At 39.9% G+C, this 21,912-nt stretch overlaps 1 protein-coding gene across 5 annotated transcripts in view; it reads left to right on the forward strand.

Annotated features, from left to right (window-relative positions):
- Positions 1–21,912, forward strand: part of ptprma (protein tyrosine phosphatase receptor type Ma) — a 106,411-nt gene that overhangs the window by 70,415 nt on the left and 14,084 nt on the right. For 3 of the 5 annotated variants that reach the window (XM_062021340.1, XM_062021341.1, XM_062021342.1), the window contains exons 10-21: positions 5,131–5,284; positions 5,363–5,538; positions 5,786–5,895; positions 5,977–6,178; positions 6,667–6,769; positions 7,463–7,644; positions 7,788–7,882; positions 8,458–8,494; positions 9,409–9,483; positions 12,830–12,962; positions 16,149–16,264; positions 16,342–16,410. In XM_062021340.1, the coding sequence (XP_061877324.1) occupies positions 5,131–5,284; positions 5,363–5,538; positions 5,786–5,895; positions 5,977–6,178; positions 6,667–6,769; positions 7,463–7,644; positions 7,788–7,882; positions 8,458–8,494; positions 9,409–9,483; positions 12,830–12,962; positions 16,149–16,264; positions 16,342–16,410 (1,452 nt within the window). The remainder of the gene's footprint in view (positions 1–5,130; positions 5,285–5,362; positions 5,539–5,785; positions 5,896–5,976; positions 6,179–6,666; positions 6,770–7,462; positions 7,645–7,787; positions 7,883–8,457; positions 8,495–9,408; positions 9,484–12,829; positions 12,963–16,148; positions 16,265–16,341; positions 16,411–21,912) is intronic. The other 2 variants (XM_062021344.1, XM_062021343.1) reach the window with 1 other exon arrangement.

The following is a 21,912-nucleotide window of genomic DNA, read 5'->3' on the forward strand; positions in this document are numbered from 1 at the left end:
CTTATGTCCACCACAAAGGACACTGAGAACATGCTATGTTACTAAAACCACTTGAAACTATTGATTAAACACTTCAGAACACAATAACCGTTCTTCATTTACTTCTCTTGTGGCCATAAAAATGCTGTTTGAGGAAAAAGACAGCCATTTTGGGAAGACCTAATGTCTATTGTATTACACAAATCCTAACAAATGGGATGTTCTCTCCACAGGGCAACAGATTTTTCCTCTGGTAGTATGTTTTTGCTTTTGAAATAAATCTCTGGAAAAACTTGGGTCTCCGGAGGTGAACAACTAAACACATTAAACACCATCTTTCCTTAGTGTTTTATCTTAAAGCATATTGTAACATAATATTAACAACGTTGTAGACTTATATAAATATACAGTGTGTTTCAAAGTACACAATTATTAAATTGATTTCTAAATTACTAAATACTTAATTTGATACATTTGTGTGTGTAATATTTTTAATTAGTAATAATTGTACATTAGTTCTGGTTCTGTGACGTAGCTCTCCACTCAAATCACTTGTATCTCAAATCAACATTGCCTATTGAAATTAATTGAAATTAATTGAATTGGTGCTAGGCCCCCAGCACAATTTTTACATGTAACATGATTTTTTTTAACACAAAAAAAACTTCTAGATAAGAAATGTTGTATGAAAAACAATCCAATATAATTTATTAAAAACCAATACATTAGCTTTATGAAGTAATGTAATAATAATGTACAGTATTTCCCCTTTGAGAGTGGACATCTACGGTATCTTGTTTGAGCTGCTATTTCGTCAAACACACCATCAGTTTTTCCATATACTCATGGATAAATGCCTGCTGTTTAGATATTATTTTAACATCCTTGGTTGCATCTTTCTGCTTCAGTGTGGTACAGTCTTGCTGTGCTACGCTCAAATTGCTTTGCTAAGTTAGCTAGCGACACGCTCTGTCATGTTTTTGTTGATTTTGTTGGTTGGAAAACAAAACTATGTCCATCTCTAGCTATAAGCTAACGATAGCGAATAAGGCCAGATGTTATGGGCATTCTTACAGGGTTCACTGTTGAGCTGCAACTAACAACTAATTTGATAATCGATTAATCTGTCGATTATTACTTTGATTAATCAATTAATAATCGGATAAAAGAGACAAACTACATTTCTGTCTAAAAAAACAGCATACTGGCACCATACTGGCACCATGCTTATTTTGATTATTGTTTCTCAGCTGTTTGTAAATGTTGCAGTTTATAAATAAAGGTTTATTAAAATAAATAAAAAGTAGCCTCTGCGCATGCGCTTAGCATAGATCCAACGAATCGATGACTAAATTAATCGCCAACTATTTTTATAATCGATTTTAATCGATTTAATCGATTAGTTGTTGCAGCCCTAGTTCACTGTGACATTTGCTACTCCAAATAACGGCGGAGATGCTTGTAACTCTAATTTTTGCTTGCAACTTAAAGAATAAGAATGGTCTTCTCTCTCAAAACACTCTGTCTTTTTATGTATTTTTTGGTCACCTATATATGCAGCATTTCACACCACTCACAAAGCTGGACTGAAAGAGTTGCAAATACATGTGATTTTTCTGTGTATTTCCTGTGTACGACTGTAATGGCCAGAAAAGCTGCTCTAAAGTTGTGAAGTTAAAACTAAGATGACCAAAATATATCCTGAAAATAATCTAAGAATAGGTCTGTGAAGAAAGGTGTCTGGGCCTATTAGCAGGGTTAGCATTAGCATGTGTCCTCTCATAAGTCTTTCTAGAGCGCCATCAAGTCAGCCAGCAGCTCTCGCAACACGATGGCGATGATGGTGATGATGATGATGATGATGGGGTGACGTGCTAGCAGCTGCAAAGAGGAGTGAATAGGAAGCTAATTAGCTTGGCGAGACCCTCACTCATGGAGGAAGAGACGTCCTCTTTTGACACAAAAGACGCACAGCTGTGGCACACACACGCATGCACAAAGTCGCCAACAGGAAGTGAGGGCATCCAACACTTTGAGAGTTGGGCAAAAAAGTACCTGATGACATCATCAGCTGGGAGCTTTTTCTTTTTTTTACTCCCTCAGCGTCTGATTTAAATGTCAGGCCAAAATTATGGGATGGCAGGGGTGGAATAGTCAGAATTTATGAGATTGCGTTCACTTTCCCCCCCAGCCCCCTCAGGGATTATGGGTAATAGGATCCACTGCAATCCCTGCCGCACTCCTTCTCCTTGACCTCCGACCCCTTTGTTCCCACCTTGTGTGTGTGTGTGTGTGTGTGTGTGTGTGTGTGTGTGTGTGTGTGTGTGTGTGTGTGTGTGTGTGTGTGTGTGTGTGTGTGCGCGCGTGTGCATGTGCGTGTTGGAGGTTAAGCTCAAATTCTCTTTCATCATGCAATCGCTGTGGAGAAACTCACAAGTGCTTCCATTGTGCACTAGGTGTGTGTGTGTGTGTGTGTGTGTGTGTGTGTGTGTGTGTGCGAATGTGTGTGTGTGTGTGTGTGTGTGTGTGTGTGTGTGTGTGTGTGTGTGCGTGTGTGTGCGAGTGTGTGTAGGGGGTGTCAAGAAGGCAACTGAGAACAGGAAATCTATTGTTCATCAACAGCAAAACACCTGAGAAAGCTCACACACACACACACATACACACACACACACACACACACCAAGTGGATTTCGAGAAGAAATTGGGGTTTCCTGCTCTCATCAATCATTTCTCTATATGTGGATCACTGTCTGTCATCTTCAACTACAACCCTTACGTGTGTGTGTGTGCGTGTGTGTGTGTGTGTGTGCGTGCGTGTGTGTGCGTGTGTGTGCGTGTGTGCGGGCTTGTGTGCTTTTCAGCAGGAAGCTTTAATCTTGTATTTCATATGAGAAGCTTGTTCATTCAGGACATCGTCTTCATCATGGTAGTATTTAATCATAGCACCTCCAAGGATACCACCATTGATGATATTTTTAAGATATAATTAAAATGTATATCGTCAATATTATTTTTATCACATTGTTTTCTAATTTTGAAAAGCACTGAAAGTGTAATTTACGTACTACCTACTTTTTTAAGCGGTAAATCTATTTTCATGTCTAAACAGGCCATTCAGTGTCCATATGAAGCACGTTTTTTATACTAAAATTCCCAGGATACATTGCAACGGGTTGTCCTGTCACTGACTGTCTACCATTCATCTGTATTTTAAAACAGTTTCTCATTTGCACTCAAATAGCTCTTTTAAATCACGTTAGTTGTAAATGTTATGGAACAAATCAGAAGTGCATTTTGCTATTTTAAAGCATGTTTGAAACATTTTATGTGTGTTTGTTAAATTGTGTCGCCAGCTAGCTTCCGGAATCCCCTGTGCTCCTGACAACGGAAGCCTTTGAGATCAAAACACAAGTTCTACACTAAAAGTAGAACTTGTAATGTTAAATATGTTAGAATTATTGTTTGATATGTCACATTAACTTGAATAACAATTTGTAATGTTGACTACCTTATGGGTCTAAGGTCATGTGTATTTTATTTAAGTCTGTGATTTATTAATTCTTAATATTTCTTAAATATGACAATCTGATTAATTATTGACGTTGTGTGAGGTGCAAACATTTTTTTCTTTTTTTTTTCTTAAAGTGGACCTATTAAGCAACACCAACTTTTCTTACCTATTGGTACCTGTTTTTGTGTATTTGGGTTCTGAATAATTCCTGAACATTTGAAATCAAACCGTGGAGGCATGGTGGAGATTTTTGTAAAATAATCCTGCCTTCCTTCGTACTTCCTCCAAACGAGCTGTTTGGAATTTGCACAACCTGTGACGTCTTGCGGATATCTCCATAAATGGTTATGGTTTGAATTTATTTCGAACATGTATGGTATTAATTTACCCAAAGTGCTTTGCGCGAGTCCTCCATTGTTGTCTGCGTTGTAGTCAGTAAGCTCCTTCTTTTTTGCTATCGTTTTATTGGGCAGACTGGCTCATACATGCACATGCATCCTCCCTTCTTGCCATTTCTATTACAAAGTAGAGTATAGTTAGAACTTATATCTGTCAGTAGACTCACTATGGAAGCGCTAAAAACTACAACAACGATGAAAGGGAGAAGACGCAGCCAATGTGGAGCCACCTAAATAAGACCGCCCACAAAACAGTGCAGAAAGCGGCTTGAAGACGATCGATTGGACGTGGATCGATTGGTACCGGGCCGCACAAGAATTTTTTTTTATTTTTTTTTTTTAATTAAAAAAAATACTTAAAAACATTTTTTTTTTTAATTAAATCAACATAAAAAACACGAGATACACTTACAATTAGTGCACCAACCCAAAAAACCTCCCTCTCCCATTTACACTCATTCGCACAAAAGGGTTGTTTGACTTGACTTGACTTGACTTATTTAATTAATTCTTGCTTGCAGTGGAGCCAGGGCCCCACTGAAAAAACAGCTGAACTTTACAATGAATATCAAACAAACAAAAATGAAAAAATAAAAAGAACAGACAGTATTTTATATATTTAAAAAAAACAAAAAACATTTTCAGGGCAACAGCAGCATGGAAACTATTACCATTTTGGTATATGACTGTATTACTTATTTAATTAGATAGTGTCATTTTACAGCTTAATTGCAGTATGCAGGGTAGAGTTTTTAAGTCTCTTTGTCTTGGCTTTGGGCTCGGGTTCAGCCAGCTTATGTTGGTTCCTCAATGTCCTGGCAGTGCGGCTGCCTCGTGTTAGAGGTAGCAGGTCATGCAGAGGGTGTTGCTCATCATGCATATCCCTGACCAGCTTCACTGCAGCCTCCTCTCTCCTAGTCTGGAGTGATGGTAGGAGTTGTGAGATGTTTCCAGCTCTCCTCGTAATGATGGTTTCTTTCTGTTATTAATATTTCTGGTTCCTACATTATATATCAATATAGATCAATACAGTCTGCAGGGATACAGTCCGTAAGCCCGCATGATTGAATTTTTTTATGACAAAAAAAATAAAAATAAAAATACCAACGCGATTAAAAAGTGTAACGCGCTAAATATGGCTGTAAATAATACATTGCAATTAATGTGATCATTTGACAGACCTAATTGTTTTACCAATTTGAAAGTGTTGTGTGGTTAACAAACAACAAATGTGTGTTTTAGACCCGATGCACGGCCCACGTCACCTCCAAGTGGTGGATGTGCGCGCCAAAGAGGTGACGCTCCAATGGGAATCTTTCGGCTACAGCGTGACCCGCTGTCACAGCTACAACCTAACAGTGCAGTACCGCTACAGGCCTGCGGGGGCTTCTGCCAGGTAAGCGAATAAGAAGAAGAACCAGTTTGTGGAAGAGTGCGGCTACGATAACCCTGCCTCCCATTTGTTGTCACGCAGAGATCCGGCGAAGGAGGATGTGCTAGAGGAAGTGGCGTACGACTCGCGAGGCGTCCCGCCACAGCACACTGTGCGAAACCTGCCGCCATTCACAAACGTTAGCATGAAACTTGTCCTTAGTAACCCCGAAGGACGCAAAGAGAGCGAGGAGCTGCTAGTGCTGACAGACGAGGACGGTACGAAACACTAATAAATATTTTTTCCAAGCTATCTAACTAGCATTGCTTTATGCTTGTGTGGATGCGTGGCTAATGCTGAATATATTATACTGTTGAATACCCCTCATAGGCCACAAACCAGTCACTTGCGGCTGAACTAGCCGACATGTTAGGATTTAGCTCAAAATCTTGCATCGCACATTTCAATACATTTGAGAGTGTGAGCCCACACTGCTAACCATGCTAATGTTATTGCTGCTCACAGTTCCCGGAGCAGTTCCATTGGAGTCCATTGTGGGCAGCACCTACGAGCAGCACATCAGTGTCAGCTGGTCAGAACCGGTGCACACGTACGGTCGCATCCGGCACTACGAGGTCGGTAACATCCATACATTGGTCAATCAATGAAAGGTAATGCCGAAAGTAACATCTTTATATGGTCCTACTTCCTGCTAGATCTCCTTCAAAGCCCTGAGTTCCTTCGATTCGGACTTGGACCTGACAAACCAGAGCGGGAAGGTGCTTAAAGAGGCCAATGAGACAAGTCATGTCTTCACTGGCCTCTTCCCGGGCTCTACTTACTCCTTTACAATAAGAGCGTCCACTGTCAAAGGCTTTGGGCCGCCGGCCGTCACTCAGTTCACCACCAAGATCCAAGGTAGGGACGAGGGGTGTCTAAAAAAATAGATTTTCAAATGAATCGCGATTCTTATTTGTAGCGATTCTTAATTGATTCACAAAAATCTATTTTTTTATTTTTTCAATACATCTTTTTTAATTTATCCTGTCTAGCCACTCAGGCAAATCGTATTGTTGATGTAGAGGCCCGTATCTTCTGTGGGTTTTATTAAACAAAACCAGTTTTCTTTTAAGTATCGGTAATATAGAAATGTATCAGAGCTGTTTATTTACTTTATGGAGGAATATAGTTTATCATAGAACTGGCACCCAATGTCATTAAAAAAGTAATAATGTTGAATCGAGAATCGTTTTGAATCGAGAATTGATTCTGAATCTAATTGTTACTCCCAAGAATCGAACCGAATTAGGTGGTGCCCAAAGATTCACAGACCTTGTAGGGGGAGTTCTTTTCAAAATAAGAGTGCACCGCCTACAAGCGAGTTACCATGTCTTTTTGCTCCTCAGCTCCTGTGATGCCCGCCTACGAGATGCAGTCTCCTCTCAACCAGACCGAGTCCACCGTCACCGTCCTGCTCAGACCTGCGCGGAGCCGCGGCGCCCCCGTCAGGTGACGTGCACGCCCACGCTCACACAAACATTGTTCCTCCGCCCACTAACTCCATACACTCCTCTTGTGTATGTGTGACAGTAATCTGATTACAGCAGTAGGTCGCCCGTGGCGGCACCTTTTGTACTGCTGTCTTATACGAGCTTGCGTGTGCAAGCGTGCCCAAAGGCGACACGCTGGCATGTCAAAGGAAACAAAAGCTATGTTAAAAATAATCACACAAATATCACATTGTGTGCAACATCACACACACACACACACACACACACACACACTTGAACAACAGACCAACTCCACTTGCAGAACAAACAGGAAGTGCAGTGTTAGGAAAGCAGCCAATCAGATGACAGCTTGTAAACAGACCAGGTTTAATCATTTATGCTAATGTCTGTGTGTTGATGAGACAGCTCATGCAGTGATGTCATCGTGATTATAATAAAATAATAGAAACATTTACAGTGACACTTTGAAGATGTCAACATGTTATCTTTAAATCTTTCAAGTTTTGCTCATGAAAACTTAATAAAGCGTAAGATTGATGCTACTCAATATTTCAGTGTGTGTGTGTGTGTGTGTGTGTTATTTGAGTGCAAAACCTTGTTCAAAAAATAATTTTTTGCAACAATTTGACTTTTAATGACAACAGAGTAGCATTTAGCTAATGAGTTTGCTGCTAATGATTTTTGTGTGTAGTAAATACCAGGTGGTGGTGGAGGAAGAGCGCCCCCGCAGGCAAAGAAGGGGCACTGCAGAGATCTTACGCTGCTACCCGGTGCCGATCCACTTCCAGAATGCCACGCTGCTAAACTCGCAGTACTATTTCAGTGCGGAGTTGCCCGTCAGCCAGCTTAGGACGCCGGCGCCATTTTGTGTCGGTGAGTGGTTTGTGCCCAACAAGCAATCACAGCCAAGCGTGAAGGTTCTTACAAATTTGTTGACGCAAACACTGTTCACACATGCACAATTTTCACGCAAGTCAGTCTGATGATGACGATTAGGATGATGATGTGATGTTCAGGTGACAACGGGACTTACGGTGGCTTCTGGAACGCTCCTCTGCTGCCTCACAAGAGTTATGCCATCTACTATCAGGCCGTCAGCAGTGCTAACGGAGTGAGTACAAACACAAATGCACATTTTTAGTATGGACATGAGCCTTAAGTTTGAACTTTGACCCTATCTGGCCCTCACAGAGACATTAAAACAAGAACACAGACAAACAGCAGCGCCTACAGCGTGTGTGTGAAACAGATAATTGTTCGCTGCTGCAAGATGTTATTGTGTTGTGTGTTAATTATTGACGCTTGGAGGTTTAATTGGTGTGTGTGTGTGTGTGTGTATGTGTGTGTGTTGAATAATGCAGCGACAGGAGAGCTTTTCACTGTCACCACACCGCAGACACACACACGCGCCACCACACGCCGCCGTAGCGAATGTGTGTGTGCGCATGAATATTCATGAGCTCTTGTGGTTAATTTGTCGTCTGTTTGTTAAAACCAGAAAGACACAAGATGTTCCATCTCACTTTGCACACACTCCCTGTGTGTGTGCGTGTGTGTGTGTGTGCGCGCGTCTGTGTGTGTTGGCTGTTAAATGCCACGGGCTGAGACACAGCCATTTTCCTTCTGTCCATTCTGTTTACAACCTGTGTGTGTGCGTGTGTGTTTGTGTGCACTTCTCTCTCACAGGAGACAAAGATTGACTGCGTCCGTGTGGCCACTAAAGGTAATGCAGTGCTGTATTTTATTTTGAAAACCTGAATGTAAAACCTATTTGATTTAGTTGTTTGTGTGACAAAGGGGCGGAGCTAAGAATAATATGTGGGCGGATCCTTTGAAAAAGCTAAACAAATCCATCGTTTATTAACTACGTTTGCAGCTCGATGGCTAGCTTGTCACCAGCTAGTCTATATGGGACAAAGACAAATGTTCAAGTGTCCTTCGCTTGTCCTTTCGTACACCCAGAGACACACACACACACACACACTTACACGGATGCTACACTAACACAACGCTAATGACTGGAACTCAATGGATGTCCGGGGAGACATTGAGCAGACGAGCTAAACAAGCTAAAAAGTGTGATCTCTCCCTTGATGGACATCCAGCAGACAACACACACACACAGCAGTTGACTATTGTGACTTTAATCAGTTTTTATTGGTGCACAGTTGTATAGCTTAATGACACTGGGAGCTGATTGGCTCAGCCCCTCCCTTGACACCTGTCAGTCACACTATAGGAGCCAACCATGTCTCTTTGGTGGGTTGAATGTGTGGTTCAAACTACATTGAGAGTACGCTGTTGTCTGTTCTTCTTCTCTGTAACATGCTAATATGCTAATGTGTCAACATGCTAACATGCTGCTCCTCTTTCCTCTGGTTTGATTACTAATGTGTGAAGATAACATGTCTCTTTCAGGACCTAACGTGGCCATGCCGCATCAGCCTGGGTGGGAGGGGGGTTCCTCTTTTTTGTATTAAAAACTGCTTGATAAGCGCCACAATCAGAGGTGCGTTACCACCACCCAGGCTGATGGGGGCGCCACCAACAGGAAGGGTTTACAAGAGGGGGTAGGACAATGCTGCATGTTCCTAACATTTCTGCTGAATCTCTGCATGCTCCATGCTGGATGATCAGCTGCTATCATCAGCACGCAGCTCAGCACGCCACACGCCGGCCTCGCCCCTGCGGCTGGCGACAAGCAGCTCGCAGGTCAGATGCCACAGTTTCTCCTTACGTCTTTTCCCCCTCCCTCTGACATCCCTGCATTCCAAGTGGCCTTTTATTTTGAAAGGGAGTGTTTGTCATCAAGCAATCGCATTAGTGCAAATATACACTGTGTGTGTGTGTGTGTGTGTGTGTGTGTGTGTGTGTGTGTGTGTGTGTGTGTGTGTGTGTGTGTGTGTGTGTGTGTGTGTGTGTGTGTGTGTGTGTGTGAGTGTGTGTGTGCGAGTGAGTGAGTGAGTGTGTGTGTGTGTTGCATTCATTTACAACAGATAGCGGAACAGGTGCGGTGCACACACATTTACAGCCTACAGAAAATTACATTTAAATATTTAAAGCCTGAAGGAAACTATTTAACTACCGTCTTACACACACAGACACACACACAAACACACACACACACAAATGTGTAAACACACACAACTCCCACTCAGTGTGAGTGGCTGAAGCCCTGAAGCTTCACTTTTATGTACAAACATCTTTTCTACACTCTGTGTGTGTGTGTGTGTGTGTGTGTGTGTGTGTGTGTGTGTGTGTGTGTGTGTGTGTGTGTGTGTGTGTGTGTGTGTGTGTGTGTGTGTGTGTGTGTGTGTGTGTGTGTGTGTGTGTGTGTGTGTGTGTGTGTGTGTGTGTGTGTGTGTTAGATGATTAAGTGAGGCAGTCAATAGTCAAGATGACCTTGAAAGAGACAAACAGGAAGTGGAAAACATTTTTCTAGACCACTTTAGACCAACATGAAATAGTTTCTGTCCGGGACTTTTTCTCAGCAATAAGCAATCTTTCGATTCTCTATCATTAGCGTTTAGAAAAGAAAGATGCTGGCCGTAGTTTGCTGCTGTGAGTTAATTAATGTAATAATGAGCTAGCAAGGGGAGCCCGTGCTGTCATGGTAACAACACACAGGAAGTGAGCAGTGACCTCCGGTGGTCAAGTCACTTTGTTCTGTTCGCTTTCATCATGACAACGTGAAAAAACACTAGTAGTGTACATTCTTGGCAGCTCCTGACTCCGCCTCCATCCTTGCCCACCTTCTGACTCCGCCTCCATCATATTCATGTTCTGCTCTGATTAGGGATCAGCCGATTATCGGCCAGGCCAATTATCTGTGCTGATTTCTGACGTATTTCGATATTGGTACAACAGAACTATGTCAGCAGACACAATATACACACATATGATACCTGTATATACAAGCACCAGCCCTTTTGCCCAGCATGAGAAAAGTTCCCTTTTTGCTGGAGCCAATTTGTTTAATTATTCTTTCAAGAATACAATTATTATCCTTGTTAATAATTATTCCCAAATAAGTTTTGGCATTTATTTATATTCTAGTGAGAATTCTTCTCTAGTCTGCTCAGTGCTTTCACGGTGGTGCTCACCCATGTAGAGAAATCCCACATTTCTTACCAATTTTCCCAGAATAATGATGTTCCTCTGACCCGCAGCATTAGATACATGTAATAGAGGTGTTTGTGAAATCCCCTGATGTTGTTTGGTGCAAAATCAACCACAATATTAGCGCCGCATTAAACATTATGTGGCTACTGGTCTGACGTTTACTAAAAAAATTATGTTAAATTACCAGTAGAGTGGAAAAACAAGTTGACTTTATAAGCTTATTTGTGTTTCATTGAATCCATTAAACCATATCCACTTGTATTTACAATCCACAAGGTATGTGATAACACCATTTAAACATAAGAAAATGCCACAAATTCAGTCAGCCATTTTGAATATTCCGTTCCGAATACCTGCGGCTATTTTCGGTGGTTCTACGTCACGGTAGTAGCGCTTCTGCACTCTGACCATAGTGTCAGATCAGTCATATTGGAAATATGCAAAAATTAGAAAGAGATGTGCTGTTTATCATTCACAATCCTTACGTAAGTCAGGAACACATGTGCTTGGCTTTTTTATGCATTTCAAATCGTAAATAGATAGCTAGCAATTGAGGATTGTGATTAATTCTTCATCTAAACATAATTATGTGAGCATCCCGTCGGTCGGCATCCCAGCGAGAGTGGAAATTGTTTAGTAAGTGTTTGTTTATTTTAGTTTGTTATTGTTAGTTTGTATGTTTAGCACCTAGAAATGCTGTGGATGCTAGTGTCACAATGAAACTGCATCCATCACTCGGCTTCTAAATCTTATTGCTCATGCTCTTTTTGTTCAGGCTCAAAAATATAAGGTTCTGGATCAAAATTTTTACAAAGTAATCATTGTCACAAAGTCTGCTTGATTAGCATTGCTGTTGATGGTTCATAGCGTGACGTCACACGATCATGGGACTGGCTTCCTCATTATCTCTCAATATGGCTCGGGAATCTCAGTGAGATTGATACTATTTTGATCAAATCTTTTTATCCGCCAACTTTGGAAGTCTTTTGGTGTCCTTAATCAGCTGTATATGATAATAGCTTCAATATAGAGGCTACTTGTTTTTCCACTCTAATGGTACCTTAAAACCTTTTCCTGATGTGTATTATTCATGTTTAAATAACTTTTACCACAAATTAATGTCGGCTCCAAATATCGCTCTTTGACTACTAATAATCAGTATCGTATCGGCCCTGAAAAAAAACATATTGGTTGATCTGTAGTTCTGAGAACTTAATTATCTTAGCAAACATCTGATTGTAAACATTACAGGTGACACTCAAATATTTGGAATGTTTTAAAAAGTTAATGTATTCCAGCAATTACATTTCCAGGGGGAAACTGATATATGACATGCAACTCAAGATCATTCAAGCCTTCTTTTGATATAAATTTGATGAAAATGGCCTACAGCTTAGGAAAAATTTGAATTGAAAATTTGGGGTTTTCAAAAACTGTAAGCCATGATCATAGATCCCAGAAATAAAGGCTGGACATATCTCACTTTGCATGTAATATTGAGTTTATATCACATATTAGTTTTACATTTAAACTTGAATTGCTGACATAAATTGACTTTAGCCGCATATTCAGAAATGTGGAGTTTCACATGTGTGTTAATGAACTACTACGTCATATTTATTCAATATACAACATATACATTTTTGTACGTCATCTGCGTGGGTTACCTCCGGGTACTCCGGCTTCCTCCCACCTCCAAAGACATGCACCTGGGGATAGGTTGATTGGCAACACTAAATTGGCCCTAGTGTGTGAATGTGAGTGTGAATGTTGTCTGTGTTGGCCCTGCGATGAGGTGGCGACTTGTCCAGGGTGTACCCGCCTTCCACCCAATTGTAGCTGAGATAGGCTCCAGCGCCCCCCGCAACCCTGAAGGGAATAAGCGGTAGAAAATGGATGGATGGATCTTAACAAATGTTGATTTGCAACCGTTCAGGCGCCGCCACTAGGAAACCAGAACCGGATCAGGAGAAACAATCGGACCACACAGTGAAGATCGCCGGCGCCATGGCAGGCGTCCTGCTCTTCATCATCATCTTCCTTGGAGTCATCCTGCTCATGAAGAAACGGTAGGAAACCATGCGGCGTGGGCGGGGCTAACTGGCGGGCGGGCCCCACCGCTAATGAGTCTGTGTCTGAAAGCCGGCTGTCAATCAATGTCCAGCTAACTAGCTGCTGTGAATGGCAGCAAACACTGCATGGAACATGACACACACACACACGCACACACAGACGGAGGATGAATCATGGATCAGTAATCACCATTAAACTGTGTGGACCCACTTTATTCTCCAACATAAAACACACAACTCCCCACCAGGGACACGCACACACATTTTAGCATGCAAAGAAAAGCTTGTGTGTTTGTCGATCGTCAAAGATGAGACAGAAATTTAGATGAAAGAGCATTTTACTCTCCCTTTTTTATGTAGCCTAAAGCAGAATTGCTTCAGGCTACTGTGTGTGTGTGTGTGTGTGTGTGTGTGTGTGTGTGTGTGCGTGTGCGTGTGCGTGTGTGTGTGTGTCTGAGTGTGTGCGTGCGTGTAGGCTGATCTCAGCAGTGAGCCGCTCACTTGTCTCTAATGAGAGTTTAATGTTGATGGGGCGCGTTTGATTTCCACTCTGGGACCAGGCAGCCGTGCGACTCATTAAAGCAGCGCAACAGGAAGTCACAACTCGTTAGAAGTCGCCTTTAGTGGGAGACATGGGTCCACCATCGTGAGACCAAGAGAAGACAAAAACAAAGTTAGTTCATGTAAAAAATAAAAAAATAAATAAAAAGTGTGTTGATTGCCTGCAAAGATTATAATCAAACATAAAGTGACAGCAAGCCTTCAGCCAATAAGATTTTTAAAGAACATTTAGCATCACAATCATTGTTGCGTGCACGAAACCCTCCGAGCTGCCGTCATGTTGTTTAGGACACAATTGTGTGTGAAAAGGTCTTTTCACCTGAGGGCAACACTGCTGGAAGAACAACAGGAAGAAAAATGCTAATAAACAATACGGTATCTCACAAACATCAGCACACCACTCACATTTTAGTCTCTCAAAAGTCAATACTAACGGATATGCTTAAGAGTAGTCAACGTACAGCTTGTATAGCAGCTTTGTTACCGACTGTAAATGAGTCCGCACAAAACTGTTATTGTCTAATTAGCTGCCAACACGAGTGAGTACACCTCACAGTTAACAAATTGGAATTTGTGTTTTCCCCCAATTGAACCGCAGCTCTCCAGTGCCGGGAGCACTCGTGCAGGACCAGAACATGACGCTACCACCACCATGCTTGATTGCAAGATGCAATCATACAATTATCTTTACTTTCTTTGCTAGCTATTTAGACAAGAATGACTGAATGTTCAGTTGTAAATCTATACTTCTATACAAGCTGTACACTGACTACTCTAAAGCATGCCCAAGTTTCTTTGTAGAGTCCCTTGGGAATACATATTCGAATAACAATGGTTACTGGATGTGAAAGTGAGGGGTGTACTCACATGCTACACGTGATAATAATTAGGGATGTGAATCTTTGGGCACCTAAACAATTCAACCTATTCCGGTTTCTTTTCTATCCTCGATTCAAACCGATTCTTGCAATGTATTACTTGGTATAATAATTACTAGTTACTGGTTAGAAAAACTTATTCTGGTTGCATGGAGATGGCTTAAAAACATTTTAAAAAATGTATTCTTAATAAAAAAAATAAAAATAGAAAATGACAGATTTTTTTGTGCACCCCTACTAATAACGGTGTTCACACTGTGAGCATGTGTGTGTTTAGAAATATTTATTTTTATTTTTTATTATTCCTGGTTGTGGTTGTGCTTTTTACCGAGAAAAAGAAGGAAAAGGATTTTACATGTGACTCAAGCGCACAGCAAGAAGACATGAGGGGGAGGGGGCCAGCCGCTCGCCTCAGGGAGCGCACGCACACACTCACACAGGTCTTTTCATTTTAAAAGCCAGTTTTCATACTTATTTATATATATGATTTTTACCTCTTACATTTTCAGGTCAGGGTCAATCTGTGTGTGTGTGCGTGTGTGTGCGTGTGTGTGTGTGTGTGTGTGTGTGTGTGTGTGTGTGTGTGTGTGTGTGTGTGTGTGTGTGTGTGTGTGTGTGTGTGTGTGTGTGTGTGTGTGTGTGTGTGTGTCTGTGTCTGTATCTCAGAAAATCAGACAAATGGTTGGTTTTATTTGTACACTCGGAATAGAAAGGGAAAAATACCAGATGCTTTTAAAGTGAACATGAAATAAGCTTTTACATAGAGCTGGTACACATGCAGTTGTGGTCAAAAGTTGACAAACACTTGTAAAGAACATAATGTCATGACTGTCATGAGTTTCCAATAATTTCTACAACTCTTATTTTTTTGTGATAGAGTGATTGGAGCACATACTTGGTCACAAAAAACATTCATGAAGTTTGGTTCTTTTATGAATTTATTATGGGTCTACTGAAAATGTGACCCAATCTCTTAGATCAAAAGTATACATACAGCAATGTTAATATTTGGTTACATGTCCCTTGGCAAGTTTCACTGCAATAAGGCGCTTTTGGTAGCCATCCACAAGCTTCTGGCAAGCTTCTGGTTGAATTTTTGACCACTCCTCTTGACAAAATTGGTGCAGTTCAGCTAAATTGGTTGGTCTTCTGACATGGACTTGTTTCTTCAGCATTGTCCACACATTTAAGTCAGGACTTTGGGAAGGCCATTCTAAAACCTTAATTCTAGCCTGATTTAGCCATTCCTTTACCACTTTTGGCGTGTGTTTGGGGTCATTGTCCTGTTGGAACACCCAACTGCGCCCAAGACCCAACCTCAGGGCTGATGATTTTAGGTTGTACTGAAGAATTTGGAGATAAACCTCCTTTTTCATTATCTCATTTACTCTCTGTAAAGCACCAGTTCCATTGGCAGCAAAACAGGCCCAGAGCATAATATTACCACCACCATGCTTGACGGTAGGTTTAGTGTTCCTGGGATTAAAGGCCTCACCTTTTCTTCTCCAAACATATTGCTGGGTATTGTGGCCAAACAGCTCAAGTTTTGTTTCATCTGACCACAGAACTTTCCTCCAGAAGGTCTTATCTTTGTCCATGTGATGTCAGATGAAATTATTGGAAACTCAAGACAGCCATGACATTATGTTCTTTACAAGTGTATGTAAACTTTTGACCACGACTGTAGATAGATAAAGATGGGTAGATACATTTCAAATGTATTTGGTGATTTTTGTCTCAACAGGAAGCTGACAAAGAAAAGGAAGGAAACTCTGAGCTCCAGACAGGAAATGACTCTGATGGTCAACAATTCACAGCACACAATGGTGGACACACACAGTCACACTCTGAACGGACACTGTGAGTGCATGCAAATACACACATACTTCACCTGATGGCGAGGATTTTTGTTCTAATAGTGGTGTGTGTGTGTGCAGCAGTGTCGTCTGCGTCGTCCTTCACCATGAAGACAAACAGCAGCACCATTCCGAAGTCGTATTATCCAGGTAACCGCATGATTCACTGGTTATGTGACTGTACTTAAACAACCAGTGTCTTGTAGCACTAATGCTGCATAACAAGGAAGTACAGTTTAAAGGTCCCATATTATACTAGTTTCTAAAATTTGACAAAAGTCTCAGGTCCCACAAAAGTGTTTGCCTTGATGCTGGAATTGAAATATAAAAACCCCAAGACATTGCTTTTAGTCAGGTTTACTGTGAACATGCTGTTTTGTGTTTGTAACTTTAATGCTAATTAGCTCAGTTTGTCCACAAGCCAATCCAATCCAAACACCTTCATACGTCCAGCAGTATTAAAAGGGAACTGCACTTTTTTTGGAATATTGCCTATCATTCACAATCATTACGAGAGACAAGAACACACGTCTCTTTTTTTTAACGATTTTAAAGATGATACACACTTGAAAGATGCACCAGCCACTAGACGAGATCTGACCAATCTAGAAAACCCAAAACCAGTGAAGTTGGCATGTTGTGTAAATCAAAACAGAATACAATGATTTGCAAATACTTTTCAACCTAAATTCAATTGAATATACTGCAAAGACAAGATACTTAACATTTGAACTGGAAAACTTTGTTATTTTTTGCAAATATTAGCTCATGTGGAATTTGATGCCTGCAACATGTTTCAAGAAAACAAAGTTGAGGAATGCTCATCAAACACTTATTTGGAACATCCCACAGGTGAACAGGCAAATTGGGAACAGGTGGGTGCCATGATTGGGTATAAAAGCAGCTTCCATGAAATGCTTTGTCATTCACAAACAAGGATGGGGCGAGGGTCACCACTTTGTGAACAAATGCGTGAGCAAATTGTCGAACAGTTTAAGAACAACATTTCTCAACGAGCTATTGCAAGGAATTTAGGGATTTCACTATCTGCGGTCCGTAATATCATCAAAAGGTTCAGATAATCTGGAGAAATCACTGCACGTAAGCGGCAATGCTCGTGACCTTCGATCCTTGAGGCGGTACTGCATCAAAAACATCAGTGAGCAGGGGTCCCCAAACTACGGCCCGCCAGCGTCCAAAATCAGGCCCGCGGGAAGTCTCAAGTATAAAAAAATATATATATATATTATTTTTTTCTGTCTTTTCTTATCCACTTTGTACCGCTTGCTACTCACGGTGTCTCCTAGCCCCTCAGGCAAATCATATTGTCTAAAAATGCATTTTCTCATCGATAACGTGACATCATTGTGCGCGCGGAAAGTATATATATATATATATATATATATATATATATATATATATATATATATATATATATATATATATATATATATATATATATATATATATATTTATATATATATATATATATATATTTAATATATATATATCTAATATATATATATTTAATATATATATCAAATATATATATATATATATATTTAATATACATATCAAATATATATCTAATATATACACTACCGTTCAAAAGTTTGGGGTCACCCAAACAATTTTGTGGAATAGCCTTCATTTCTAAGAACAAGAATAGACTGTCGAGTTTCAGATGAAAGTTCTCTTTTTGTGGCCATTTTGAGCGTTTAATTGACCCCACAAATGTGATGCTCCAGAAACTCAATCTGCTCAAAGGAAGGTCAGTTTTGTAGCTTCTGTAACGAGCTAAACTGTTTTCAGATGTGTGAACATGATTGCACAAGGGTTTTCAAATCATCTATTAGCCTTCTGAGCCAATGAGCAAACACATTGTACCATTAGAACACTGGAGTGATAGTTGCTGGAAATGGGCCTCTATACACCTATGTGTGTATATATATATATATATATATATATATATATATATATATATATATATATATATATATATATATATATATATATATATATATATATATATGTATATATATATATATATATATATATATATATATGTGTGTATATATATATATATATATATATATATATATATATGTATATATATATATATATATATATATATACACACTGTATATATATATATATACACTGTATATATATATATATACATATACACAGCCCGGCCCCCGTCCAAATTGTTTTAACCCAATGCAGCCCCCGAGTCAAAAAGTTTGGGGACCCCTGGTGTAGAGGATATCACCACATGGGCTCAGGAACACTTCAGAAAACCCCTTTCAGTAACTACAGTTGGTCGCTACATCTGTAAGTGCAAGTTAAAACTCTACTATGAAAAGTGAAAGCCAATTATCAACAACACCCCGAAACGCCACTGGCTTTGCTGGGCCCGAGCTCATCTAAGATGGACTGATGTGAAGTGGAAAAGTGTTCTGTGGTCTGACGAGTCTACATTTCAAATTGTTTTTGAAAACTGTGGACATTGTGTCCTCCGGAACAAAGAGGAAAAGAACCATCCGGATTGTTATAGGCGCAAAGTTCAAAAGCCAGCATCCATGATGGTATGGGGGTGTATTAGTGCCCAAGGCATGGGTAACTTACACATCTGTGAAGGCACCATTAATGCTGAAAGGTACATACAGGTTGTGGAGCAACATATGTTGTCATCCAAGCCACGTTATCATGGACGCCCCTGCTTATTTCAGCAAGATAATGCCAAGCCACGTGTTACAACAGCGTGGCTTCATTGCAAAAGCAACAACAGTGTACTAGACTGGCCTGCCTGTAGACCAGACCTGTCTTCCATTGAAATTGTGTGGCGCAATATGAAGCCTAAAATACCACAACGGAGACTTCGGACTGTTGAACAACTTAAGCTGTACATCAAGCAAGAATGGGAAAGAATTCCACCTGTAATGCTTAAAAAATTGATCTCCCCTGTTGTTAAAAGGAAAGGCCATGTAATACAGTAGTAAAAATGCCCCTGTGCCAACTTTTTTGCAATGTGTTATTAGCAAAAAAAATTAAGTTTCTCAGTTCGAACATTAAATATCTTGTCTTTGCAGTCTATTCAATTGAATATAAGTTGAAAAGGATTTGCAAATCATTGTATTCTGTTTTTATTTACGATTTACACAAGGTGCCAACTTCACTGGTTTTGGGTTTTACAAGTCCATGAGCACAAACCCATGAAGCCTATTCGGATGAGAGGCGAAACTTCTTCTAAGACAAACCAAACAGTCCAGTTGCGATCGATTGAATGCCCTGAGATTCCAACCTTATACTTTTGAAGCTGAATATACTGCTGCTTATAGAAGCGAGCATGAAGGAAGAGTGAGAAGTTGGAGCAGACGGAAGCCGGGAGAGGGTGATGACATTTATTTTGACGGTATAAGTATGGAACTTGGAGCCAAGCTATTTTGACATAAATGGATTGCTTACCCAAAATCAACAGGAAACGTCCCCGGCCAGCTGGACCAGACGAACAACTGTCCATCGAGTGAGTCACACTTTAATATCAACCATGATACACGCAGCAGGCCATGCACGTTATTACAACTAGAGTACATACACTGTCTAGTTAGCTTAGCTGTGTACAAACAAAAGATTAAATGTGGGCTAATACTTTACAGATACTGCACTGTTTTTCAGTCAGTACAGATTGGGCTCGTATCGCAGTGTTGTGCATTATAAACTTAAATGCGTTTCGTGTTGTTGTAGAAGCTAGCTTATTTCTTGCCGTAGTTAGCTTTTACGGCTAATAGCAAAGCACGCCGACGTGTTCCTACGCTGCTAGAAAGAGTTCCTCAGTGTTCGCTCCTACGATAACAATGTCGCAACAGTTTGGTTAATAATACAGGTTACGAAACGTAAATGAAGTGTTGGTGACAGTTTTTGAATGCATTTTTAAAGTGATTTAGCGGTAGAATTAATTGCTCCCATTAGCTGCAATACTAGCCACCGAGAACGAGATGATTTTTATATGTGAGAAAGCAAAAAATATATATTTTGTCTTTTTGTCTTTCGTAATGATTGCGAACGATAGGCAAAATTCCCAAAAAAGTGCAGTTCCCCTTTTACAACAGAGCTGTTTCCAGAGTGCTTCAAATACAAAGAAACAATAAAAAGTAATTGAATTAAAAGAATCTAAAAAAAACACATTAAAAAAATAGAATAAAACAATAAAATATACAAAGGACCACACAAGTCACATTGTTTTAATAGCCAGATAATAAAAACATTCAACACAAGGACTTTATCCACTTTTTACATACACACTGTAACTCTACACTTAGTACACAACGTAATAATTCGAATGTATATCATATACAACGACGTAACATTAAGACATGGGACAGGAGGACACAAACATTAGCATAGATATGTTAGTTACAGTGCTCACATTATTCTAGGTTAGCCCAGTCACTGACCTATGTACAGTTGCGCACCCCAGTCCCCCCACCTTGTCAAAATCACCCCAAACTTTTCCCAATCGTTTGTGCTGCAACAATTTTTGGTCTAACTATTATAGTTTTTATGTTATTAACCTTATTATTATTATTAACCAGGGTTATTAACCAGGGTTATTAACCAGGGTGTACCCTGCCTTCCGCCCGAATGCAGCTGAGATAGGCTCCAGCACCCCCCGTGACCTCAAAAGGGACAAGCGGTAGAAAATGGATGGATGGATGTTATTAACATTTTTTATTTTTTATGTTATTGTGTAATTAACCTGTTATTATTCATAACCACTATTATTCTTAACCGTTATTAACGTTTTATGATTTTTTTTTTTATGTTAACGTTTTCTTATTTATAACCAGCCCTCCCACCTTGTCAAAATCTCCTTAAACCTGCCCCAATCGTATGTGCTATGTTTGTGCTGGTTTGTGCTCCAACAATTTAGTTTTTATGTCAACGTTTTATGGTTTTCATGTTATTAACATGTATTTATTATGTTACTATTTATAACCAGCCCCAAAGTATGTCAAAATCGTTTGTGCTGAAAAAGAATGCTCGTCTAACTATAATATTTTAATGTTATAAACATTTTATGATTCATAACCAGTGCCCCCCACCTTGTCAAAATTTCCTCAAACCGGTCCCAAACATTAGTGCTGCAAAATATTTGGTCTAACTATAGTTGTAATGTTAACATATTATGTTTTTTATGTTATTAATGTGTAATTAACGTGTTATTATTCATAACCAGCCCCAACTATGTGAAAATCTCCAAACTTGTTCCAATTATTTGGGCTAAGTGTGTTATGGTTTGTGCTGAAAAAAATGTTATAGCTAGTAGAATGTTCATGTTATTAATGTAGTTTGATTCATAACCAGTCCCCCCACCTTGTCAAAATCTTCCCAAACCGTTTGTGCTACATTTGTGCTGCAAAAGATTTTGGTCTACCCATTATAGTTTTTATGTTAATAACGTTTTATAGTTGTTATGTTATTAATGTTTTATGTTTTTTTGTTATTAATGTGTTATTATTCATAAGCAGCCCAACCAACCATGTCAAAATCTCCCCAAATCGGGCCCAGTCGTTTGTGCAACGTTTGTGCTGGTTAGAGCTGCAAAAATAATAATGTAACTATTATAGTTATGTTAACGTTTCATGATTC

Source organism: Entelurus aequoreus, linkage group LG15 (genome assembly GCF_033978785.1).
Source record: "Entelurus aequoreus isolate RoL-2023_Sb linkage group LG15, RoL_Eaeq_v1.1, whole genome shotgun sequence".
Taxonomy (NCBI): domain Eukaryota; kingdom Metazoa; phylum Chordata; class Actinopteri; order Syngnathiformes; family Syngnathidae; genus Entelurus; species Entelurus aequoreus.